Source organism: Gobio gobio (assembly GCF_949357685.1).
Source record: "Gobio gobio genome assembly, chromosome: 18".
In the NCBI taxonomy this organism is placed as follows: Eukaryota; Metazoa; Chordata; class Actinopteri; order Cypriniformes; family Gobionidae; genus Gobio; species Gobio gobio.
In genome coordinates this window covers 16,147,987-16,175,774 of record NC_137111.1, presented here as the reverse complement: position 1 = coordinate 16,175,774, position 27,788 = coordinate 16,147,987, and the positions used below count along the sequence as shown (strand labels likewise).

The window sequence follows — 27,788 nt, the reverse complement described above, 5'->3', positions numbered from 1 at the left end:
TGACCTCTTGTGTTTGTGGTAGGTGTCAGAAGCCATGAAGCCGTTGGAGTTGGCTCTGAATCTTCGAGGGGATGATCTGCACTCTCTACACCTGCTGGCTCTAATACTTAGTGCCCAGAAACACTACCAACACGCCCTTGATACGCTTAAACTCGCCCTTAACCAGTACCCGGACAACTTTAAGTATGTGCTTATATATTTTTGTGTTCTCCTTTTTAAAAGGATAGTTTGCCCAAAAATGAAAATTCTGTTATAATGTACTCTAATTTTCTCTTGTCATTCCAAACCTGTATGACTTTTTTTCTGTGGAACACAAATAGCATAGCATAGCGGTTAAACCCCTGGTTTCACAGAAAAGGCTTAAGCTAGTCTCAGACTAAAATGCATGTTTGAGCTGATTTTACTGAAAGTAACTTGCACTTACATTTCTTAAAACATGTCCATGCCATTGTTTTGTCTCAAGATGCACACCAATAATGTTTTTTTTTCTAAGACACATTTATAAAATCTACTTAAAAGCCCTAATTGAACTAAGTCCTAATCCTGGCTTAGTGTAAGCCCTGTCTGTGAAACCGGCCCATTGTGTCTTAATTTCCATAAGGTCATTTTTTAGCAGTTCAATTAAAAAAATGTGCCTTAATTTATTTGACTGTAACCCCAATAAATATCTGCTTTAGAATAAAATTAAATTTCAAACCTATAGGCATCTGAAAGCAACTGCTGGAACTTAGCAGAACTGCTTCATAACTGACTTCACTTTTCTGAGTCAGTTTTGAATTTTTAGATTTTAATCAGCTGATTTTGCAGTAATTTTTACTGGAAATTTTAATTCAGAAGTTAGTAGCTTTAGTATAGTTCATCACACGATCTTCTAACTTTTACTTGAAAAGTGTGCACATTTTCCTCAAAATATTTTCAGTTTTTACGTCACCATGTGGGGTCAGTATTGCTCTCAGTGACGGGCAGAGACGAGAATGGAGAGAAAATAATTAGGATCAAGCTCATGTGTGAGAGTAACACAAAAGAGTGTGTAAAGACCCTGCATTTCTCACACACTGAATCTATTGTGTGTGACTGAACACATATCTCATTCCAAGAACCTCTGCCTTTTAAAACAAATCATCAATTTATAACTGGAAAAAGTTAACTTCGTTTTACAGAAACTCTGTTAGCATATGGGAGAAGAACGAGTTGAACCAGGGTGCATACAAACTAAAATCACTTTTAATTACCTATTTTAACTTCAATAATCTGACATATTTTGAGTGAAACAAGATGTCCATCAAATTGATTGTATCATGAACAGTGAGTGTTACATCCCATAAAGGAACCAGATGTTTGGAGAGGAGAGCTAAAACCAAGAGGGATTTGTGACGTGGAAATTTGTTTGAGAAGTCCGTAGCATGTTATTACATTTTGTGATTGTGAAGATTATGAAGACAATTTGAAATAACATGCAATGCATATCCACAATAAGGCCAGGAGTATCAATTTTGATTTCATGTTGACTTTAACTTTTAGGGCCCTATTTTAACGATCTGAAACGCAAGAGTCAAAGCGCGAAGCGCAAGTAACTTTGTGGGCGGGTCTCGGCGCTGTTGCTATTTTCCTTGCGGGATAAATGGCTCTTGCGCCCGGCGCAAATCTAAAATGGGTTGGTCTGAAGTAGCTTCATTATTCATAGGTGTGGTTTGGGCGTAACGTGAATAAACCAATCCGAGCGTCATCCAACATTCCCTTTAAAAGCAGGTGCGCAAGTTTCATTATGGATTGCTATTATTATGGCGTATTTACCAGGCGCACGCCAGGAGCGGTTCACAGCCGAGGAGACTGATGTGCTTGTAAGAGCAGTGAAAGACAGAGAAGTGAAGTTGTAATGTTGTACATTATGGTAAAGGTGATTTCACAGTCTTTTTTTTTTCAGTCTTTCAGTTTTTTCAGTTTTTCAGTCGATTTTTTTTCCTGGTTCTTGACGGACAAACCAATTTGTCAGATGTCCTTATATACATATATGTCTTGCCACTATTGGGCAAACAGGTCTTATCCTTAATTATTACAATTAGCCTGAATCATTTGTAAGCTAGATTTATGCCTATTTTTTCACATCTTCGTGGCACACCACAATGATTTCCGTCATCTCATGTGTTAATATTTTTTTAGTGTAACAATTTATGATTTGCAAAAATAACTGTTGCATCTGTGTAGGTTACATGAGCAAAGTGTATGCGCGTTGTGCACGTTATACATTATGGTCAAGCATGCGCCCTTAAAATAGCATAATGAACAACGCGCAACGCGCCACTGACTTTAGACTAGGTTTTTTCTGGTCAGTGGCGCAATTGTTTAATGGAACAGCAAAATAGCACCAGGGATTGTTTGCGCCGGAACACGCCTCCTTTTTTGCGCTGAACCGCCCAGGTAGCGCAAGTTCATTCACTAGTTTAGCGACGTGCTTCTGTGGAGGGAAAAGCGCGCTTTGCGCGGGTGCAAAATAGGAATGACACATGCGTCGGTGTACAAAGTCAATTGCGCTGGGTGCAAGATAGGGCCCTTAGAGTTTTAGTTTTAGCTTTAAAATTTAGCTTTTTAAAATTTTAAAACCCCACATTAAAACATTGAGTTGTATAGAGACAATGTCATATTTTGTTCTATTATAGCGCCACCAAGAGGCTCAATCCTACAATTTTTTTAATGTGTCCTCGGAGTGAGCCCATACATGGTTGTGTCAATTTTGGTGAAAATATCTCATTTCGTTTTGGAGTTATAGACATTTATATGAAAAAACACGTAAAAAATTACTGACACCTGACTTTGATTGGATTTTACTACCCCTTACTATCAATATTTTGACATTTGGGTTGTTAAGAACAAGATATCAACCTATGTTTCCGAACTTCTGACACTGGTTTCGTCTCGATCGGACTAGCGGTTTCGAAGATATCAGCTAATGTTTTATAAGCGCTTAATTACACCACTGCACAAACTATATGCCAAAACATGGCAAGTCTGGTATCGTTGGACTCGGCAAGGATTCAGGAGCCAAAAAAAGTTACTCCCATGAAAATAAATCAACCACACCCAAAGTTATAAGCTTTTGGGAAAAAAAATCTGTTTCAAAACTTCTCAGGTTCCTTCGGGGCATCATGCTGATGACCCATACCAAGTTTCGCAACAATCCGTTCATGTGTTCAAAAAATACAGCATTTAGCACATAATTCAAAATGGCCGACAGCCAAAATGGCAAATATGCTAAAATTGGATATCAGTCGACTCGGCATGCCGTCCTGAATCTAACGAGACTATGATTTTTGTACAGACGGTTCAGAAGTTATAAGCAAAAATAGCCATTTTTTTGTATCTCCGGACCAGTAGGTGGCGCTGTGCCGAAACGCTGCAGGTTGCCTTAGGTCATGCTTGTAATGACAAGTACCAAGTTTGGTTTGAATACAATAAAGCGTTGCGGAGATATAGCCTTAAGTGTATTTTCGCAACCGCTACGTAAAATTTGTTTGCGCGATTATCAAAAACGATTTGACGAATCAACTTGAATTTCATAACTTTTTGTTAGCATGGAAGATCATCTAGTTCAATTCTTGTTAAAATTGGAGCAACGGCCTAGGAGGAGTTCGCAAAAGTAGGTTTTTCGGTTAATTAAAAATGGCGGGAAAATGTTCATGACGTAAAAGGACGTCACATTGTACAATCGAATTGGCTTGAGCCAAGGAATCAAAGGAAAAAAGAATTTTGTTTCTATCCATTAGGGTTCAAAAGTTATTAACATAAACATGAGTGAAACTTTGGACAGGTGGTGGCGCTAGAGGGATTGTTTTAGAGACTCCAAAATTGGTGTGGTTAATGTTGGGCCAGTCCTCTATCTGTGTGCCAAATTTCATAACTTTCCCGCAAACGGTTCTATGGGCTGCCATAGACTTAAATGGCGGAATAATAATAACCTTCGGTGCTTGGCCCCTAATGACAAAAGCACGGAACAAATTTCCTAAAATGTTAACTAAACTTGCACTTCATACAGAGAGAGAGAGAGAGACACTGTGAGCTCCACAAATGTGTCTACTGTGTGTTGGCGGTTTTCATGTGTGGTTTCATTAACTTGCATAGACCGAGATATGAGGGTTTTAGATCCAGTCACTGTTCTCCACCGGAGCTGCTCTTGTCAGTTTTTTTGTTCTACGTGTGACTCAAATGCTCCATTCTCCATCCAGATATAAATACTGCTGTCAGTTCATGAAGATTTGTCGGATGAACTTGCAACTCAGTTGGACTCTTGACGTGTCAAAAGTGATAAGACTTTTCAGTTTTAAGGAAGTTGCCATCTTTGATATTACTTTGGTCACTGTCGCTTTGGTCAGTGGTAAGAGAATACAGGTTTGACTCCCGTTGCACATTCATACAGATTCTACTGTAAGTTCCTCTAATGTAAACGGGACATTTCGAGTCTCACACCTGTAAATGAATGCGGTTGTCAATCCCAAAAACTGACAGACTGATGTGAATTTAGCCTATATGTACTTCATCACTACACTATTGCTGGTCCAACACAACATCGTCTGCCAGTCAGAGCATCTCGCTGTAGCTCTTTCTCACTGGTGTGAATGCTCCACTGCCACTGTTTACACACACATTCACAGCACACACCCACACACACACCTTCACATTCATCTCGCTTCACCCCTCCACCCTCCATCTCACACAGACATCCACCCACTCGCTGTACCTTGCTTAAAAGAGACAGTTTGTCCCCACACAGCTGCAGAATTGCCCGTTTCTGTTAGAAGCAACTGTAGCATTGGCCATTGACAGAGAACTAGGGTTGATTGTGGTTGACCCAAGGAGGTCTGTAATACCTGGTGAAAATGATCTGTTAGTAGTCACATCTCATTGGCATTTGCTCTTCTGTGTATTCAGCTCTGGAAGATCTGGATGCTGCTGTCTTTGCTTAAAGGCACAATATGTAAGATTTTTGGATTCAAATATCCAAAAACCACTATTACAGTGTTATATATTTTGTTTGATTTGTGTACTTACATTATCCCAAATGTTTCCAAGAATGTTTAAATCCAGAGAAATAATCTATTTTAACCAGGACATGGACCGTGTCCGTGCGTCGCCTATCAATGACATCATACCCGCATTATCCTCGATTTCTGGTTTTATTTTGTAGAAATCATAGAAACACCAAAGACACTTTAATATATTATGTTACTGTTATTAACTGCATGACATTTATAGACTGAAAACTAATTATTGGATAGTAATACAGCATTTTCTCTGTCATATATGTTTTAAAATGAATTGCATGCCATTTAGCAACACAAGTCATCCAGCATTTATTAATATGATAACCTAATATCGATCTAGCTTACAGCAGTGTGCAACAAGTGTCTCATAGCTAACGCACAGAGTAACGTTATAACATCATTTTCAACACAGCACATCGCTTCAGCGGTCTCGTTTAGCTCCCACAGCACTCGCCCCTGCTCTTCATACTACAGGAACATTAATAATCTCATGCGTGAGGTGAAGACGACAACTCCCAAGATTTGTCGCTCAATCTCGGCCTCACCAAGCTACGCCTTTGTTTTGAATAGGTGACCTCTAGCGGCGAAAAACTACATAGTGTGCCTTTAATGGACCTGTCAAATCCAGAAGCATTTATTGACACTGTAAATGTCTGACTGATGACTCTGGAACAGGAAAATTACGTCCTAGGCTGACTGGCTGATGGAAGCATATTTACTTGTTCCAGACTATGACGTCAAATGCAGTAGACTTTGTTAATTCTGAACACAGCCACATACCCGATTATAAAAGGCTATACAGTGGGCTCGTGATGGGAGTGTTTAATAATTTTTTTATCTCTGAAATGTCACTTTGGTTTACTATAACTTTAATAACATTATAATAATTCGTTCCTCCTCTAAAACAACATTTTTTCCAACTTTCTTTCTCCATTAAAGCTCACTTTTTCATGAACCAATCAATTCATTGATTATTTCCTTGTTTTTTCTAGGTCTAGAGTAAATATGTGTTGACTTTAATTTTGTCATCTGCAAAATCTTGTGAATATTTGATAAAACACCAAAATATTTTTCAGCTTTTATGCTCATCAAGGCTGTTTTTTTAAATCAAAAATCCAGCAAAAATATAATTTAAAACCACTGTTTTCTCTTTTAATATATTATCAAGTCAAGTGCATTTTTATTGTCATTCCTCTATATAACATATATACATTGGAACGAGATGGTGTTTCTTCAGGAACATGGTGCAACACAGAACACTGTATTGGTGTGTGTTGCACTGTAGTTTATTAATTGTTCTTTTCTTTGTGTGTTTTAGTCTTCTCTTTACCAAAGTGAAGCTGGAGGAGGTTTTATTCGGTCCTGCCGCAGCTTTACAGACCTGTACAGAAATGCTGCAGTTGTGGCAAAGTCGCTATGATTTTACCCGACTCAGGTAATGTGCTGTGTATGACGTGTGATGTAGCCATGTGCACTTACTAGACAATCTCATTCTAGCGTTTAATGCTGAGGAGGACTCTAGCCTACAAGCCTCCGAAGGACTGGACTAGGAAGGACACAGCCTCACTAGGATGCAGTCTCTCCATTTGAGAAGTATCCTATGGCCGTATGTCCACCAAAACGTTTTTAGCCGTTTTAGCCATCAAATGTAATTTTTTATAATGAATGCCTGCAGAGTACTCCAACAGCCTGGTGTTGTTACACTTTACAGCAGATCAAATTACTAATTCTAACCACTATACATTCCAAGCTTGGAGCCCCCCACTCAGACCAAATACACATAAAGCTTTACTCCCTCTAATTATATGTAAGTGTGAACTCGTGAAATCCTTGTTTAATGGACAAATTACATTTAATTCAATATTTGGTTACTTCTTTACAATAGAAATGCTACAGCCACTGTAATTTCTTGAACAAGAATATGTGGACATCAAAACACACAAACTCAGTTCGCATAATAAGAAAAATATTGATGTATTCTTCTTTGTTGGTGTAGGTTTATAAATGACACAGATCTGATGAACTGGTGCAACATTGCGTTCCCAGATTAACATTATAAGCAACCCAAACTCACAGCACATGGAGAAATGGAGTTTGATACGAGCTCACGCATGTAAGTGATAGCAGTTCATGTGGAGCAGCATATACTGAACAGAGCCGCTCTGAGATGCACATAACCTACACACATGTAAATAATTAAAGCCCATATACATATTAAACCCACAGGGCATATACTGTATTTATTTATTTAAGCCTTTGTGAATTTACAGTAGCACTATGCTATAGCATGGGTATTAAATGGTTTTAATAATTCATGCAGCCTTAGAAAACGGTCTAATAATACAGTTCATGGATTCTTGTCCTTGGAATGTGCCAATTCCGGTATTTTGCCGATTATTCAACATGGGTAAATTGCAACTGAAGATTTTTAAAAACGGAGTACTTGAATTAAATCGAGGAATCATGACAACCCTAGTTGAAACGCTATACACCGATCAGGCATTATGACTTCCTATTATTGTGTTGATCCTCCTTTTGCTGCCAAAACATCCCTGACCCATTGAGGCAATGACTCCACTCGGCCCCTGAAGGTGTGCTGTGGTATCTGGCACCAAGTTGTTAGTAGAAGATCCTTTAAGTCCTGTAAGTTGAGAGGTGGGGCCTCCATGGATCAGACTGGATCAGCACATCCCATATATGCTTGATTGAATTGAGATCTGGGCAATTTGGAGGCCAAGTCAACACCTCAAACTCGTTGTTGTGCTCCTCAAACCATTACTGGACCATTTTTTGCTTTGTAGCGCATTATCCTGCTGAAAGATGCCACAGTCCAGGTAAGCAACGCACAAGCACCCAGCCATTCATGTGATGTAAAAGAAAACGTGAATCATCAGACCAGGGCACCTTCTTCCATTGCTGCGTGGTCCAGTTCTGATGCTCACGTGCCCAATGTTGGTGCTTTCGGCAGTGGACAGGGCAGCCCCATACGCAGCAAACTGTGATACACTGTGTATTCTGACACCTTTCTATCCGAACCAGCATTAACTTCTTGAGCAATTTGAGCTACAGTAGCTTGTCTGTTTGATTTGATCACACGGGCCAGCCTTCGGCGTCCATGACCCTGTAGCCGGTTCACCACTGTCTCTTCCTTGGATCACTTTTGATAGATACTGACCACTGCAGACCGGGAACACCCGACAAGATCTGCGGTTTTGGAGATGCTCTGACCCAGTCGTCTAGCCATCACAAATTGGCCCTTGTCAAAGTTGCTCAAGTCCTTACACTTGCCAATTTTTTCTGCTTCTAACACATCAACTTTGAGGACAAAATGTTCACTTGCTGTCTAATATATCCCACCCACTAACAGGTGCCGTGATGAAGAGATAACCGGTCTTATTCCCCTGTGTATGTGCTATATGATACAGAACATCCGCAGAATTATTAAAAAACGTGGCGCTCCCATTGAAAACAATTGGAAAATTACGCTAGCCTCAAGAAAAAAGTGGTTTGGTGGACACACGGCCTATATGTCTTGATTTGTTTCTGTAGCTAGTAGCTACTGAATGAGTTCAGTGTCTGTGTCTTCCTCATTTAGTCTGTGTGTTTATAGCCAAGTATTTCCAGTATTTATATGTGACAGAGATATTGTGATTTCATGTGTTTCAGTGAGGAGGATGACACTAGTAGCCTACCCCCTGATCCGGGCCCACTGAGCAGGAAACCCAGTGGCCTCCATCTTACCCTCCCAGACTTCCAGGAGACAGAGACAGGTGTGCATCATGAGCGTGTGTGATTGCATGCGTGTATCTGTAACTGAGATGTGTGTCATGTTTTGTCAGGGTCTCAGAGCGCTCCGTCTCTAGCTGTGTCCCGTCTGGAACAGGCCATGTCGGAGGTGTCGGCCCTCAGTTCCACCCACAGACACGGCCCTGCCTACATTTGGACCACCCTGGAACGCATCTGGCTGCAAGCAGGTTGAAATTACATTTTATAACATTTTTAAATATATCGTTATATCTTATATCTGTGCATTTTATCATATTAACATTAACCAGAATTAAATGACTGCTTTGATGTTTGTAGTATTTTAGAAGGACATAAATAGCTGTTTGGCTATTAGCTAACATTATTTTCCTAGATGACGTCAGCTGAAAAGTAAAGGTGTTTCATATGCAGAACTTGTTATTACATTTGAATGAAATATCAACTTCGTATTCTGCACTCATGTTGACTTTAATAAATTTGGGAAGTCCTTGATGTACTTTGTACATTATTTGGATGTTATTTTTGCGTTATTTATATGCTGCTCTGCATGAAATGCGTTTCCCAGGGATCTTATACTGGGTGTTTGTGCCCTCTTGTTCCCATTCCCAGCATTCCTCTGGCATGGGTTCATTTCCTGTCTAAAATGGGACATATCCTGGTTCTGTACAAATGAGTGGATGTGAGAGCACAAGAGCAGCCCATTGACTTAAAGAATGGGTGTGATGTCACACTGATAGTTCAAAATAGTAATGAGTGCAACGGCCAACTGAACGCAGTCCACCATGTAGTACTTTTTTTAATCAGCTGTACATCAGATTACATTTGTAATCTGTCAGTGTTATGTATCAGAATAACATATTTTAAATAAATAATTTAAAATTAATGTATTTTTTACATTTACATTTTTAATTTAAATGTTATGTCACTCAGCATGTGTTGTTTGTGAAACAACTCAGCACAAAATTGTGTTTGCAGTGCAAAGGCAGCTATTGGTGGTTATAGATAGATACAAGAGAGGCCTATTACAACTCACTATGCAAATAATTACTAGAAAGAAGATCAGTAACAGTTCAGTGTGCAAATATTATAATAACACCATCACTGTTACATTTTGAATGATGAACATCTTAACATCAAGACCTTAAATTTCAAAATAAAAAATAAAACAATTAAAGGTGAGGTCACACAAAATTTTGCCAGGAAAAAGGACCATTGTCTATTATCAATAGCGTAGCGATGTATGACAGCTCACGCAAAATTTTAATATTAAAGTATTTAATAATATTTTGAATTAGCTTTACAAATATTTTGAATTAGCTTTTATTTTTACATTTTCACTTTTATATTAAGTTTTAGTAATTTTAACATGTTTTCGTCATTTTTATTAGTTCCCTTTCGAAGGGAACTCGCACTGCGTCCTAGGATGTTTTGGGGAACACCTCAGTGTGACAGGTGTCTGAACCTACTATCGGATCACGGCAATCCTATTGACCACCGACAGCCCATGATGTCATCAATGTGCGACCCAGAAGTATATAAGGGCGCCTTGCAAACATGACATTCATCTTTTCGTCTTCAGGGACTGTTCTGTCTGAAGCGCTTCAGATAATACAAATTCAATATGAAACACACAGAGAAGACCAAGGGCCCTATTTTAACGATCTGAAACGCAAGTGTCAAAGCGCGAAGCGCAAGTAACTTTGTGGGCGGGTCTCGGCGCTGTTGCTATTTTCCCGGCGGGATAAATGGCTCTTGCGCCCGGCGCAAATCTAAAATGGGTTGGTCTGAAGTAGCTTCATTATTCATAGGTGTGGTTTGGGCGTAACGTGAATAAACCAATCAGAGCGTCATCCATCATTCCCTGTAAAAGCAGGTGCGCAAGTTCCATTATGATTGCCGTGATTCAATAGTAGTTTCAGACGCCTGTCACATTGAGGGGTTTCCCAAAGTGTCCTAGGACGCGGTGTCTCGTTCCCTGTTCTCAGGGACCTGAGATGTTTCTGTTTTTAAAAATATTTCTATTTAGCTTTAATTTATGGTGGTGGTGCTGGTCCCGCTCGTGCCGATGCATTATGGGTTTCCCAGATGGAGCTCAGCAATTCTCGAGAGGGGTGTAATCCTCTCAGACGATCCGGCGACTGTCGAGGCCCAGCAGCAAGTGCTCTTATGGATTAGCAAGAGATGGCTGGTGAGGGTGGTGAAACTAAATAAATCCTGACCACCACCTCTTTATTCATTTTAGTGCTTCAACTTAAACTTAAACATTTCTTCTTTTGGTTTAAGTTTTTTAAGTTTAGGTTTTTCATTTAATTTAATATATTATTCAAGTGTTATTTCAATTAACAATTTTTTTTTTCACATTTTTTAAATCGGAAACCCGATTACGTGAATTCTTGTTGAAATCACTAGCCTGCAAAAATTCACGAACAGCAGTAAATGTGACCGTACCTTAAAGGGTTAGTTCACCGAAAATTTGTTAATTACTCACCCTCATGTCATTCCAAACCCGTAAGAATTTCGTTCATCTTCGTTCATCAATGAAATCAGAGAGCTATCTGAACCATCCATAGACAGCAACATCATTGCAACTTTCAAGGCCCAGAAAGGTAGTAAAGACATTGTTAAAGTAGTCCATGTGACTACACCGGTTCAACCTTAATGTTATGAAGCGACGAAAATACTTTTTGTGCACAATTAATTAATGACAGAATTGTCATTTTTGGGTGAACTAACCCTTTAAGTCTGCAATTATCTACAAAACATAGTTTGAATAAGTCTGTATGTTAAGCAGTTCAGTCTGAATTCATTGCAGATAGGTGTGAAGAAAAATGCAAATACACTGCTATCTTGGAAGCACTATAATGAACATGTACGTTTTCAAAACAACCTTCTTTCTTTGTGTAATATCTGCCTAAATGCTCCTACCAGTGATGCTGTGTACATACACAACTACACAACAGGCAGCAGTTGATATGAACAGTTTATTTGCTGTGGTGAGCCCTAAATGCTAGAGTAGAGCTGCAGATGCTTGTACAGCGCTCTACACATGGCCTTATTTAGACATGAGCATGAATATCCCTCTATGAGCATGAGTGTGAGATTTAAGGGTAGAGGGGGGAAGGTCAGCGTGCATTTGCATTTTAAATCATCTGGATGGTACAAAAGGCTGCATTTGTGCGATTCTCCTGGTTGAACCACAGCATGTCTGAAATGATGAAGCATGTTGATATTCACTTTTTAACTCTGAGAGAGTAGTAATGCTGTGGCAGCAGATACGTCTCTGAGAGTGTTGATGTTCCAGATGGCTGTGTCACGGTCGTGAAGTCAGAGACATTTCATAAAGATGAATCATGCACTCGATGAGAGATAATCTCACAAAAAGCAACAAAGCAGTCACTTAAAAGTTGTAAAAAAGTTGTAACTGTAATAATATAGTTTTTAGTGTACTGTCACAAAAACAATTATACCATCACAATGGTTTATCATTGTTCTCATTTATCTCTTTTATATTTTGTGATGCCGTGCCAGGTGAGCTGTTCATTGCTGACGGGCGGATGAAGGAAGCTCAGTTCTGTGTGCAGGAGGCAGGAACTCTCTTTCCCACCTCACACTCAGTGCTGCTGCTCAAGGGCCGCGTGGCTGAGCTTAGGGGCAACGACACGGAGGCCAAGAGCCTGTACGATGAAGCTCTCGCCATCAACCCCAGAGGACACCACATACTGCTGCACCTGGTAAGTGACATGCTCACTTTAACATCTGGGACCGTAAAAATAATAGTTATCACTTTCTCCAGTTGATTAATCACAGTATATTAAGATAGTTGTTCTGTTTCACAAGTTTTCTAAAATGTATAAATATGCAAATGAGGCATTAACCAATTAAATATGCACTATACAGAACAGGGGGGGGGGGGTATCTATACTCCTTCAGAATATAGATAAGAATAAAGCTGTTGTATTTTGCCTATAGTTGAAGCTCATGATGCTCTTCTCATCATTTTCAAATCATGAACAGGATCATCAGGTTTAACACAAATTTGTGGAGTTCATGCAGCTTCAGTGCTGCTGTTATTAAAGCAAAAGAGAAAAAACTAATATTAAGAGATTATAAATTCATATTAATGCATTTTTCATAACATACAGTTTTGAAGGTGACTTGGAATATGATGGTTAAGCCATTACATATGCAACTTACTGTACATACAGTACTGTACGTACATCTTAACAACCCACAATGATGTGTGCTAACATTAGCTCTGCCTCCACTCTCTGCTCTCATTGTGACTGCGTAATGTCAGGCCCTTCATTACTCATCTTCACTGGAGTAACCGGAGTGAAGCTAGGCCATTTTCTCCCTATATCTGGCCAATCAGAGCATGTGTCCCTGCTATTTTTGGACAAAAGACGTACAATATCAATTCCCTGAGCTGATGTGAACTAATTCTGTTCTTGCTGGTTATGCCCTGCATAGTTCACACACACAGCCTGTCTTCATCATAACGTCACACCACTGATTTCTCTGACTTGAGCTGCTATGATTGAACTGAGGTGAACTGAGTTTTGAGGGAATTCTCCGACTTGATACAATTTCATTATGACACCTGTGACTAGAGAGACCAGCGCTCTCGTTATGCCTGTCCTTTCTCTGAGAGAAAATGTATTTCAGAGCCTGTAGGTTCACCCAAAAATAGAAAATTATGACACAATTTACTCGCATGTTGCTCCTCAACCAGGTAAATCTCATGGAAACATTTCCAAGTCACACAAGTAAAGTTAAAGTCAATGTAATGGAAGTAGCAAGCAACAGATCCTTTCTTCTTTATTGTGACGTACATCTGAGTGAAAAAGATTATTAAAAAATATAAATTTGTTGGCTATCCATTGGTTGTTGATTGGATGGAGGTAGAGCTGAATGTTGTCAGAGTTATTTATAGTTTCATTGTGTTTTTGATCATGTGTTTAAGTTCCTGGTATATCTTTTCAGTGTAGCGTTCCCCATACCCTTGATAGTTTCCTTGATTGCTCATTAGTTAATGATTATGTTCACCTTTCTCCCATTTAGTTCCCTTGTTAACTCTGCATATATTCTCTGTTCTGTTTAGTCTCTTGTCAGTCCTCGCCCTTGTGTTATGTGGTAATAATTCTCTATGTATTTTCCAAGTGTTTATTAAAGGGGACATATGCCCCTTTTCACAAGATGTAATATACATCTCTGGTGTCCCCAGAATGTGTCTGTGAAGTTTCAGCTCCAAAAAACACCCAGATCCTTTTTTATAGCTTGTCAAACTATTTGGGTGTGAGCAAAAACACGCAATTTTTGTGTGTGTCCCTTTAAATGCAAATGAGCTGCTGCTCTACCCCCCCCCCCCCCCCCCCCCCCCTTCCAAAAGAGGACGGATCCTTTACATGAGCTTCAGATAGTTCATCAACAGTAAATCTCACTCAGGCAAAATGTCAGAAATAACCAGTTGTGGAGTGCAGCCTTATATGTTTGAACCGGTGTTGGACACTGATGAGAGACTAAGGAAAAGGTTGCAACTTTTATTCTGCACCTGGACGTTTCTGAATGGTTAGTGGATACTAGGGATGCAACAATACAGTTAGTCCACGGTTCAATACATACCTCAGTTTTTAACCACGGTTTTCGGTTCGGTTCGGTTCTGATGGCTTGTCACATCAGTTTTTTGCTTTTCTATTCTTAGGCGACAGGAACAGCAAGAGGTTAAGGAGAAAAAATACTTATTTTTTATTGCAATACTCTTTCTTTATTTTACTTAAAAGAATTGAAAAACCTTACTTAAACTTAAAACTTAAAAAAAAAATCCTTGTACACATTCCTAGTGTATTGTATAATATAAAATAAATATATATAAAGATTTACACTGGCAGCTCAGAGCCGTACAGCAGTATTTAAGTATGAAATTGAATAAATGTAAAAATAAAACACTACATAGACTTCACTATAAAATATACATTGATTCTTATTAAAGCTCCTGTATTAAAGTTTTTCAGTCAAGAGCAGTGAGTGATTTTCTCTTTGTCTTTTGTTGTTGTATTAACATTAAAGGGATAATTCATTCAAAAATGAAAATTCTGTCATCGAGAAATGAAAACAGGTTTGGAAATAAGTGAGTAAATAATTACATAATTTTAGAGGGGAACTGTCCCTTTAAGGATAGCGTGTTCACTAGGCTGCTGCTGTCAATTTAAGACCTGCGTGCATCTAATATACAGACACGCCGATTTTACTTTCACTTTAGACATAACCGACTGTGTTTATGTTAACCTTGTGTGTATTTGACAGTATTAGCGCAGTAAGACGACTACTTAGTCCAGTAATTACGTGATTGACAAGCGTTTAGTGCGCGCTCGGAAAAGCGCATGTTAAAACCGCGCACGCGAATGAGACCGGCAAGGTTTTAAACGCATGCAAATAATGAACTTTTGTGATTGTGAATAACTATAGTGTTCCGTGAGTATAACTCTACCACTAAAGTGTGATGTGAATGTATGTCGCGTTGTTCAGTATTGGGATGGAGGCAAATTAAAGAATTTGTAGAAAAATAATCAATGCAATATTGTGTGGTGAGGTAATGCAAAACCGAAAAAAACACAATTCACAAGCGCGTATTGAACCGTGAATGTCGTACCAAACGGTTCAATATTATATTGAGAATTGTGGCATCCCTAGTGGATACATTTATGTAATGTTAGTTGTTGTGGAGTTACATTGATTCAACTCATCGACTAGCATGTACCGTCATGTTAATCTATAAATTGTTGTATAGGTGCTTGTGTGGGAATGTAAAAAAGTCAGTCACTCTATACAATGCATAATAAATGTGCGTTTATGAATTACACAGACGGTAAGCGTTTTCGGGATAAAACTAATGACATAGCTTTGTCTCTGTGAATACAGTCAGAGACTACTGTAACTTTAGCCGTATTAGCCATACAGCATTCTAGAAAGCTCATTCAGAAAGGCAATTTGCAAACATTTACAAAATATGAAGTTCCATCCTTACTTGCTCTGGATATGAAGTTAGAGCATGAAGCGTTGGTATTGACCCATCTTTCAGAAACAACTTTTCCGCAAATCCAGCGTTGTACTGACCCTTGTTGGTGAAGCAGTCATGCGTAAAATGATGCAAGCAAATATATAACATTTTACCAACATTCTTAGGCACATTTCCTTCAAAAATAAAATTCAACCACAGTGTCCTCAGTGGCTCTATTGCTGGGTGTCTTTAGAGACTCGTATCTTTGTTGGTACATACAACAACAGCGCATTACGATAGATTGATAATGATTGATGGGGATTATAAAAATAGAATTGGTTGGATTTGTGGATTATAGGCTGGTTGTTTACACACTGTGGACATATCTGTGTTCAAACACCTTATAAAAGTGAATTTTGCATAATAGGTCCCCTTTGATGTACCTTTGTTTGTTAATTACGCATCACGCATCTCCTTGAGACCACGATATGCATGACAGAAGAACTGACCCAAAACTGCCCGGACTCTGAAGAAATACTGTATGTGGACGACTATCTACAGCTATATAACGAGGCGCACTAGGATGATGATACTCTGAAACAGCTCTTCTGGAGCGGGATGGACAGTATCTTAAGTCAGATGCTGCTGTTAGGGGAGAATCACCGTCCTTTCGGCGAGTTTGTGGAATACCCCTTGTGGGTATGTATATCCTCTCACTATTATGTCACTATTATCAAATCCCTGGCACACACAGCAGTCATCTCTCTTCCCGATCAGAAATCATAATTTCATCCCGGAGAGTCCCAGACAACATGACAGATCTTCCGCTGCAGACCTGAGTTTGATGCCCGAATCCGTCAGGTCCACCAGGTCCATTCTGGAGTCTGCGCCATAGAGGGCAGTCCACTCTAAAGCTGAGAAGCTCATCGACTTCTCGACAGAGCCAGCTCCCACCCTTGTTCCTGCCCCTGAAAGAACTCCAAGTAACCCACTAGACAATCCTGTCCCTCCCAGTATGCTACCCAGCCTGTTTTCTCAGTCCTCTCTGTTGTTCCGTCCAACTCTCACAGCTCACCTGCCCAGCTGGTGTCGCACAGCTTGTCACATGTCTGTCTTGTCCTGTGTAGCACATGGTGTTTTGGTTTATTTCTGTCCTGTGTGCGCCTGTCATCTGTCTTGACCCCACCCCTCGTTATCTGATTATTAGTTAATTTGCTCCACCTGTTGTCCCTTGTTACCTGCCTTGTTTGTCTGCTATTTAGTCTCCTTCCATTTTCAGTCCTGTGCGGTTATGTTGTCTATGTTACGTGTGGAGGTATTCTGGTTCCTGATTCTTGTCCCTGATCTCGGTCCCTGGTTTGTCTCTGTTTGATGTTTGATTTTTACCCCATAGTGGGTTTTTGTTTTGTGTTTATGTTTCTTTGGTTAATAAAATTCATGTTCACCTGCATTTGAGTCCTCACCCCTTTTTTCACCATAGCGTTCGTGACAGAACATAACCGCCAGTAGAGGACTCAGCAGTTGTTTTTTGCCCTTTTTTCTGTTTCTCTCCATGGAACCTGTCACCCACCTAGAGGCTATGTGGTATGTGAACTCCCGTTATCTACGTCAGCAGGGAGCTGATGTGAGGAGGTTTGCTCGGGTCTTCCTCATTGAGATCGATCACTTGGACCTTAGTGAGGCAGAGACCAAGGAGGTTTTTAATCTTTGTCTGGACATGCCCCTCACTCCGGAGGAGATGGGGAGGATGGGGGTTTTTGGCTTCTGGGAGTTCATAGACTATCTTGACCCCAGCCCTCCAATGACCATTGTCCCTGTTCCGCTGGTCCCTGTTCCGCTGGTCCCTGTTCCGCTGGTCCCTGTTCCGGTGGTCCCTGTTCCGCTGGTCCCTGTTCCGGTGGTCCCTGTTCCAGTGGTCCCTGTTTCGGTGGTCCCAAAACGGAGGAGGAGGAGGAGAAAGGCTCCCTCCATGCCTGTTCCAGTGGTCCCAGTTCCGGTGGATCGTGGTCCGGTGGATCGTGTTCCGGTGGTCCCAGGTCCGGTGGATCGTGGTCCGGTGGACCTTATTCCGGTGGTCTGTGTTTCGATGCTCCATGTTCCGGTGGTCCCTGTTCCGAAACGGAGGAGGAAGGCTGTTCTGGTGGTCCGTGTTCCACCCACGCCGACCCGGCGCCCTGCTCTGTCTGCGCCGCCCAGACACCCTGCTCTGCCCGCGCCGACCCGGCGTCCTGCTCTGCCCGCGCCGACCCGGCGCCCTGCTCTGCCCGCGCCGACCCGGCGCCCTGCTCTGCCCGCTCCGACCCGGCGCCCTGCTCTGCCCGCTCCGACCCGGCGCCCTGCTCTGCCCGCTCCGACCCGGCGCCCTGCTCTGCCCGCTCCGACCCGGCGCCCTGCTCTGCCCGCTCCGACCCGGCGCCCTGCTCTGCCCGCTCCGACCCGGCGCCCTGCTCTGCCCGCTCCGACCCGGCCGCCTGAACTCTGCGGGCCGTCTTCCCGGCCGCCTGAACTCTGCGGGCCACCTGAACTCTGCGGGCCGTCTGAACTCTGCGGGCCGCCTTCCCGGCCACCTGAACTCTGCGGGCCGTCTCCCCGGCCGCCTGAACTCTGCGGGCCGCCTTCCCGGCCACCTGAACTCTGCGGGCCGCCTGAACTCTGCGGGCCGCCTCCCCGGCCGCTTGAACTCTGCGGGCCGCCTGAACTCTGCGGGCCGCCTCCCCGGCCGCCTGAACTCTGCGGGCCGCCTCCCCGGCCGCCTGAACTCTGCGGGCCGCCTGAACTCTGCGGGCCGCCTGAACTCTGCGGGCCGCCTGAAATCTGCGGGCCGCCTGAACCCTGTGGGCCGCCTCCACGGCCGCCTGAACCCTGTGGGCCGCCTCCCCGGCCACCTGAACTCTGCGGGCCGCCTCCCAGGCCGCCTGAACGCTGCGGGCCGCCTCCCCGGCCGCCTGAACTCTGCGGGCCGCCTCCCCGGCCGCCTGAACGCTGCAGGCCGCCTCCCCGGCCGCCTGAACTCTGCGGGCCGCCTCCCCGGCCGCCTGAACGCTGCAGGCCGCCTCCCCGGCCGCCTGAACTCTGTGGGCCGCCTGAACTCTGTGGGCCGCCCCCCCGGCCGTCTGTCCCTCCCGTCCCGCCCTGGTCTGTCCCTCTTTGGGTTCTGATGGAGCGTCTGGAAGCCGCTCCTTGGAGAGGGGGTAGTGTCACATGTCTGTCTTGTCCTGTGTAGCACATGGTGTTTTGGTTTATTTCTGTCCTGTGTGCGCCTGTCATCTGTCTTGACCCCACCCCTCGTTATCTGATTATTAGTTAATTTGCTCCACCTGTTGTCCCTTGTTACCTGCCTTGTTTGTCTGCTATTTAGTCTCCTTCCATTTTCAGTCCTGTGCGGTTATGTTGTCTATGTTACGTGTGGAGGTATTCTGGTTCCTGATTCTTGTCCCTGATCTCGGTCCCTGGTTTGTCTCTGTTTGATGTTTGATTTTTACCCCATAGTGGGTTTTTGTTTTGTGTTTATGTTTCTTTGGTTAATAAAATTCATGTTCACCTGCATTTGAGTCCTCACCCCTTTTTTCACCATAGCGTTCGTGACACAGCTCCCCAGCTCTGCCCTCGCCGCAGACTCCAGCCAGCTCTTCTGCGCCACCTCCGGTCACTTTACCACCATCTCACCAGCTCTGTGTGGCGGATCTCCTGGCTGAATCTCGGGCCTTCAGGCCCATGACTCCACCTCGGCCTATCAGCCCTAATTCCACTCCGCCTTGGCTCTGCGTTTCCTCAGCTACGTTTTTATTAACGTACATTTGTTTGTTATTTCTGCATCATGCATCTCCTTATAACTACAATATACATGACAGAAGAATTGACCCAAAAACGTCCAGCACTTGGAGGAATATGTGGAAGACTATCTACAGCCTTACAACGAGGCGGACTAGGATGATGATACTCTGAAACAGCTCTTCTGGAGCGGGATGGACAATATCCTCAGTCCGATGCTGCTATTGAGGGAGGATCACCGTTCTTTCATCCTAATAAGAAGAAGAACTGTTTGAGCACCAAATCAGCATATTAAAAGGATGATCATGTGATGCTGAAGACTGGGGTAATGATGCTGAAAATTCAGCTTTGCCATCATGAAAGCTCACACTTACAGCATATATGAATCTGTTTCTGTGGTATACTCATGAACGCGTGTACAAGTCATTACTCAGGGCATCTGGATGGGTTTTTTTATTTAGGGATGTCAGCTGAGGTGAGTCAAATACAGTGTCTCTGAAGTCTCTGATCTCGTGCCATATGAGTATAAGCACACAGAGCGCTGTGACTCAGCACCTCATAATTTTCTCTTTCTGTCTATACATCTGCCTTCTTCATTTCTCTAGATCCTTTTTCTGTGTTTCTATGGCTTTCTCCCTCCCTCTGTCTTCTTTACGGCCTTCTTCCATTGGCCTGTCAGTTGATTAGATAATGCAAATACATTATTTATAACACTTCACTCCTTCTCAGGCCTTTATGGGATGCCTAGCAACCAGGCAATTGTATCATACGGTGCAAGAGAGCTGATAATGAGACATAGAACCAGTGTTAAGGCCGTTTCACACGAGATGTGACATGCGTTAAAATCAGTCGAGCACGAGCTGTTGTTGCTTTGCTCATTAAGTACATTCAAGTCACCAATGTAACATGTTGAGTTTGGCCAGCCAGGATGCTTTTTATTGTATTTTATATTTTGAAAAACACTTGGTAAGGCTGCTTATTTACTCCCAAACTCACAAGCCAGGGCTACAACAACAACAACAACAACAACAACAAAATCCAAGGCATTAGATATACCAGGGACACAGTGAAGACCGTCATCAACAACTGCAGAAAGAATGGCACTACTGTGACAGTTTAAGAAAATAGTCTGGCTAAACTTTGCAAAACATATATCTATACATTTGGTTTTATTTTATTGTAAAATTAAACATTAAAACATTAAAAATGTCATATGTTGAGTTTGGCCAGCCAGGATGCTTTTTATTGTATTTTAAATTTTGAAAACCACTTGGTAAGGCTGCTTATTTACTCCCAAACTCACAAGCCAGGGCTACAACAACAACAACAACAACAACAACAAAATCCAAGGCATTAGATATACCAGGGACACAATGAAGACCGTCATCAACAACTGCAGAAAGAATGGCACTACTGTGACATTTTAAGAAAATAGCCTGGCTAAACATTGCAAAAACATATATCTATACATTTGGTTTTATTTTATTGTAAAATTAAACATTAAAAATGTCATACATTAAATAATCTAGCTTTTACGTTTTCATTACAAATCTGATGTAATGGCTGGCATGTATTGTGACCCCAAACGCACGTTATAAGTGACCCCAAAATTTTGTAGATAGAATTGGTGCTGTGTTGTTGGATGATAATGTGCTTTATAAAAACTGACACTGACACATCACTGCAAATAGGCTTTACATGGAACATAAATCTATATATAACTGTTATATTATTATGCACATAATGCACATATGACTAAGTTATCGCTCTCCCACATGTCCCACTTTGTCATGCAAAATCAAATCTGCTGATATGCAAAAGAGCAATAATAAGGTCACCTTCTGAGCAGATGAATTTGTGTGGAGAAGCAAACATTGGATCACGATGTGTGGAAATATATACAGTGCCTCGCTTCGCTCTGAAATGCACGATTCATTTATTTTATTTTATTTTTATGTTTTATTATGCTAAGCCATATCGCAATTTAAATTTTATTTAGATTGATTGATCAGACTTACAAGAGGAACAGCAAGAATATGAGTCACTGCATGTGTAAATGTTCTAGCTTCTGTGTTTTTCTAGTTGTGTGTTTGTACATGAATCAATGGTTTGTCTATGTTATTGTTGTCTGCAACGCATTGTTTGTACACTGTGTGTGTATTGTTTGCCTAGTAGGTGACACTTGTAATCGTAGCTGGTCCCAGCTGGATCGGATAAGCATCCCGTTGGATTAACAGAGTTCATATGCAGGGCCGTGACCCTACAGCAGTTCTTCAAGTGCCACCTCTGCTACATCCGTATATGACAATGTATACCCAAATGTGCTAGCCTCAAATCTGTGTACATTTTAAATCCCCATTCTTGTGCTCTGCTGTTCAGTCTTCCAGCTACAAGACTCATAAACACCAGAATAACCAGAACAGCCTCTTTCTGAGCTGTGATTGGTCCATGGGCCTGTCAGTCTGTGTATTCCTGCAGCTGTGTTATGATCATTCTTTCAAAACATGCCCTGCCTGTGGCTGCTTCTTTCACTCGTGTCTGTGAGAGCCTCATTTCCTGCCTCGCTTTTCTCTCCCTAGCGGAGTCATTCTCTCTGATGTGCTTTTGAAGAGCCTGCATAATCAGCAGTCATGTGCCGCCACCCAGAAATACAACTGTATGTGTGCTGAAAGAGGGGACGATGAAATGTAATTGAAATGAGTAAATCATGCTGTTGTTGCCAGGATTAGGGAAAGCAACACAATTTAACTCTCGGCATACACACCAATTCACTGTACACATACGCTGTTGTTATAAACACACTTTTCATCTCATACTGTTAATTAACCATATAAATTACATTGAGATTTCAGATTCAGGAAGTTTTATTGGCATGTTAAAAATAGCTTCACATTGCCAAAGCATTAGTAAATATACAAATGAAGACTGTACATTTCAAATGTATAATATTATGCTGCAAATTAGGTAATTGTGTATAGGACTGGGCAGTATTTTAAATTAATATTTATGTATTTTGCAGACGCTTTGCATAAAACCAATATACAGGACATACAGTAAATAAATAAAGGTTTCACAATTTATCAGTTCATGCATTCTCTGGGAATTGATCACATTACCTTGCTTTACTTTTTGAGCTATAGTAAAGTAAATATAGAAAAATCTGACAAAATATATTTTAAACTTTGATCAGATTTGATATATCTTGATATTTATGTATTTGCCCTCGACACTTATTTTAATCAAAGGAATCATAATTTCATTAGAAAGTATTTTTTCCAAGTAAATTATACTTGAATGTAAATGTTATTAAAAATAATCATAAAGCATTTTCTACACTGTATTTCACCAAAAACCACAATCAAAAATGTGTATCATTTTATGCATACCTATATATGCATTACATTTTTAAATTAATATATACTTAATAAGATTTTTTAATACATCCATGTTTCAGTGATAACACAAATGTGATCATATTTCTCCCGTAATGCCAGTAAAAAAACTCATCACTGTAATGCAAAAGATAATGAAATATATTTGTTAAATAATCCAGATATATATCTTTACATTGAATATTGAGTAGAATACAGATGATCGTTATTACAGTAAGAGAGAGTTTAATGAGAATCACATGGAGGATAGTGGAAATAACAAAATGGGATATTGGGAATTACACAAAATTAAAATGCCGGCCCATCCTGGCCCCACCCCTAACTGTGCGTTCACACCGCCGCCGGCGAGAGCATCAAACTTCACTCTGGCCGGTCTGTCAACGACGCTGTAGAAAGATGTGTGGACGCGCTGCCGCTCTGACGTAGATCGAATGCTTGGTCTTTATTTAAACTTTATTTAAAGGGGCTGCAAAGCAAACAATCATGTTGTTCGGCATTTGTGCAAACTGAGCACAGGTAGGTTATAACCGTATAAGATAACCTCATGAAATTATTTAAATGTGAAAGTAAAAAAAAAAAACGATCGATTGAAAGAACTTAAAATGTTTGCTAACGAAATAAACCAATTAAAAGCCATTTGTGTTGTGTGGGTTTTGTGTTCATGGTTAGTGCTAGTCTAATTTCAACATGCAGTTTATAGGAGACGTTTACTAGCATTGGTCTATAATTAACGTTAATTTGTGTACAGCCTACATTTTAATAACTGTCCTGGTTGAAGTGCAGGATTAAAGCAATTGGTCAAATCGGTGTTGTTTTGAGCAAATTGATTGTATTCCCGCTGAAAAACAAGCATTCTAGAGCAAAAATGTTGCCTATAAATAGTGTTGCGCGCCTTCTTATCAAACCCGCCACCACAATGATCAACCGCTCCTCTATTTTGCTTTGGTCAGAACCAAAGTTTCCAGGACAGCGTTCTCTGGAATCCTCTCAAGCGGAGCACTTCTACATTCCGATTGGTTGCCGGCCGGTTGCTGCCGAACCGCGTCATAGCTCATTACCATAAAGTTGAGCTGATTTCAACTCTTCTTGACACCCAAATCGCCCAAGACACGCCGCGCTGCTCTCGCCGGAGCTCGCCGCCGTCTCCCATTGAAAATTAATGACTTCCGGCCACTTTGACGCTCTTGCCGGCGGCGGTGTGAACGCACAGTAATAATGACTGATTGCAAAATTTTTCATCTTTGTCTGTTTCCCTGCAACCTCCCGTGACTGGCCCACGAAAATGGATTATGCAGCTCAAATCCGTGCGGTGTCTTGTGAGACCACAGATTTTTTGTCTTTTACTGGAAGTATTTTTCGTCTTGCCATCACAAGCCCCTATGAGGACGAGACCCAGAAGTCATTGTTCTGGATCGGGGCGAACTTTCACCATCCTGCTGACCTCCCAGACACCACTGGTATAGTACTGGAAAGAAACCATCATCCGGTGTATGGAGCGTCTATCCCCAATCCAAGACCCAGGGCTAAAGTTACCACCTTCGACCACGGAGAATGTGCAAAAGCCCCCCACAGACATTGAGGGATCATCCACCGCGACAAGTGAGCCAGATCCTGAGGACCAAAGGACAGATTTCACCATCGCACCGGAAGTGTAGCCCTTGAGCAAGTGTGACCAGGGGCGTGAGCCCATGACATCAATGGACGAGGGAACGGGAACCCGAACCAAGGACTGGCTGACACACTTCAGTGGGGAGCCCAAGGCTTTTGGGCTGGCAATTCCCACCCGGTATTCAAACCTTCATCGCTGTTTCAAAATGAACTGTGATGTGCTCATTTCTTTGATGTGTTTGGAAGTTTACCTACTCACCATTGTCATGTCCAGTCTCCTGTCATCATCCCAGAGCTCAGCCAGTCCTCCAGCCCCACCGCTGCTTGCCGTCCTGCTACGTCCCTGGAGATGCCCTGACAGGACGTCGAGCCGCAGGTCGAGCAACCATCAGCAGCACCTGTAGTCGTGGATCCTGAGGCTCCGCCTCCAGCCTCGGATGCCCTTGTTCCATCTCGGTGCGTAGACATGTTGGCTCCGCCCCGGCTCCCACATTCGGCTCCTCCAGGAACCCTCATCCAAGTGACTCCACAGGGATCCCTCATCCCACCGGCTCCCCCTCTGTCTATTGTCGCTCTGCCTATGCCACGAACATCCGGGCCATCCGCTTCACTCTGTCCCTTCTGCCCTATGGCTGCAGTGGGCTCCTCCCTCCCTTCTGGGTCGCCTCTGTCCTCAATCTCACCAGCGTCGCCCCTGTCCTCGGATTCTCTGGCTCCACCTGCGATGCTCGTCGCCTGGGTCTCCTTCACCAGCGACATCTCTCGGCTCCTGTGGTCCTCTGTCTGCACCTACAAATCCTGGGCACTCGCCACCTAGATGTTGACGGACTATCTATGCCGTCGTCCCATCATCACCATCCCTCTATCCAGCCGTCCTGCTGTGTATTTATGTTCAAAGATTAAAATTTTCACTCAAATAATATTACCTGTACTAATTAGTCAAATAATATTACCTGTACTTATTACCTGTACTAATTAGTCAAATAATATTACCTGTACTAATTAGTCAATGACACTCTTTGGGATATTATTGCCTAGGCCTAATTGCGTGTGTGTGTGTGTGTGTGTGGACTGGTAATCCCTACGTTATGGGGACAAAATGTCCCCACAAAGATGGCAATATCCGAAATCCTCATCCTTGTGGGGACATTTTTAAGTCCCCATGAGGAAAACATCTTATAAATCAGACTAAGTGATGTTTTTTGAAAATGTAAAAATGCAGAATGTCTCCTGTGATGGGTAGGTTTAGGGGCAGGGGCAGTGTAGGGGGATAGAAAATACGGTATGTACGGTATAAAAACCATTACGCCTATGGAAAGTCCCCATAAAACATGAAAACCCAACGTGTGTGTGTGTGTGTGTGTGTGTGTGTGTGTGTGTGTGTGTGTGTGTGTGTGTGTGTGTGTGTGTGTGTGTGTGTGTGTGTGTGTGTGTGTGTGTGTGTGTGTGTGTGTGTGTGTGTGTGTGTGTGTGTGTGTGTGTGTGTGTGTGTGTGTGTGTGTGTGTGTGTGTGTGTGTGTGTGTGTGTGTGTGTGTGTGTGTGTGTGTGTGTGTGTGTGTGCACTTTTGAATCAGTTGAGTCTGCAACTATTTTGTACCGATTCCAAGTTTGATCCCTTTCCACTTTACCACTTTGATTTATAGAGCAATGCGTAACATCAGCACACCATCACAAACTCCCCACACTAATGTTTTTCTTGCCCACAAGCGCTTGAAGATTTAACCTAGAATATATGAAAAAATGAACTGTTCTGCAAAAATAGATCACACATCAGATCAAAAAGCAGTGTAACTCTCTCTCACTTCCTTTCCATAGGGGAAGTTGTTGGTGCGCACAGGCCGCGTGGGTCTCGGGGAGAAGATGCTGAGGGATGCCATACAAGTCCAGAACACGGCACACGAGGCCTGGAGCGCCCTAGGGGAGGCGCTGCAGAGCAGAGGCTGCACACAGGCTCCAGACTGCTTCCTCACCGCACTGGAGCTGGAGTCCAGCTGCCCTATTCGGCCCTTCACCATCATCCCAAGAGAACTCTGACACATCTATGACACTCATATATGGAGGGAATGCTGGCTTTCAATCACTTTAATGACACATACTGTATAACAAAAACATTGCAGCGTGATCACATTAGTGACATTTCACAAGCAAACAAGGTCCATTGTGAATCTGCATGTGGAATTTTTTTGCCCTCACACAAAATTCCAGACTGCGAGAATTCCCATTGAAACGTCTGCGATATTTCACACAGTAACAGAAAATGTGACCTTAAAGGCCTGTTCACCAAGAACGATAACTATAAAGATAACTATAAATGTAATATTCGCATCCACACCAAAGGACGATAACATTATTTATCATAGGCACACGCTACTTTTTTTGTCGACTGAAATGCTGCACTCTTTATACTCAGGCGGATTCTGATTGACTGTTAGTTTTTGTGATTTCAAATATATCGTTCTTATTTATCATTACTGTTGTGTTGAGAACTACAATGTTTATTAGAACTTTATAGTTATTGTTATAGTTATTGTCCTGTGTGAACGGGCATTAAGTCTGTCCGAAGTTACCAAAACAGCTAACACCTCTAGTGTGAAAAGCCCTACACTGTAGTTACCTTTTTATTATTATTATTATTATTATTATTATTATTATTATTATTATTATTATATCATATACTTAGTGCACTGACATATCACACCGCCCTTGTGACCAAAACACCAACATAAACATATATGACGGAATGACTGAACACACAAAACATTTTCTTTCTAATTGCAATGTTTTTTGCAATATGCTGCAACATGTTCAAATACTTGTTTTTCAGGGACAAAATTGTTCTTTTTTCCTTAGCTCACTTTAAATTCTTTTAGTATTTATATACCCAATGAGCATTTGTACGGTCTGTTGGTTAAAGATTATTCTTCTGATAAAGAGTGATTTTGCAATCTCAGAGTCATAGTTTTTTTGATTTCATTCCTTATCAGTTTCGGTCCTGTTGCTCCACGGCACTTAGTTAAATATCTTATGTAATGTTTCCAGTGCTGTTGGTGGTGAAACCCTTGGTCTTCTTTCTCTGGGGCGGCTGTGGTTGCCTAGCAGCCGGGCCGTGTTTGAGTTTCTGGGGAGGCTGTTGGTTCTTCAGCACGTGGGTCTAAAGCCTCATGGAAAACAGCGCTGTGCTATTTTAACCGGTTCTGTTTGATGACGGGATCAAGATG

At 42.0% G+C, this 27,788-nt stretch overlaps 1 protein-coding gene across 1 annotated transcript in view; it reads left to right on the top strand.

Moving 5' to 3' along the window:
• Positions 1-27,519, top strand: part of ttc7a (tetratricopeptide repeat domain 7A) — an 82,924-nt gene extending 55,405 nt beyond the window's left edge. Inside the window, exons 16-21 of the mRNA XM_079842788.1 lie at positions 23-183; positions 6,355-6,471; positions 8,703-8,806; positions 8,876-9,010; positions 12,330-12,532; positions 26,386-27,519. Coding sequence (XP_079698914.1) covers positions 23-183; positions 6,355-6,471; positions 8,703-8,806; positions 8,876-9,010; positions 12,330-12,532; positions 26,386-26,604 — 939 coding nt within the window. The 3' untranslated portion in view covers positions 26,605-27,519. The remainder of the gene's footprint in view (positions 1-22; positions 184-6,354; positions 6,472-8,702; positions 8,807-8,875; positions 9,011-12,329; positions 12,533-26,385) is intronic.
• Positions 27,520-27,788: the final 269 nt, after the last annotated feature.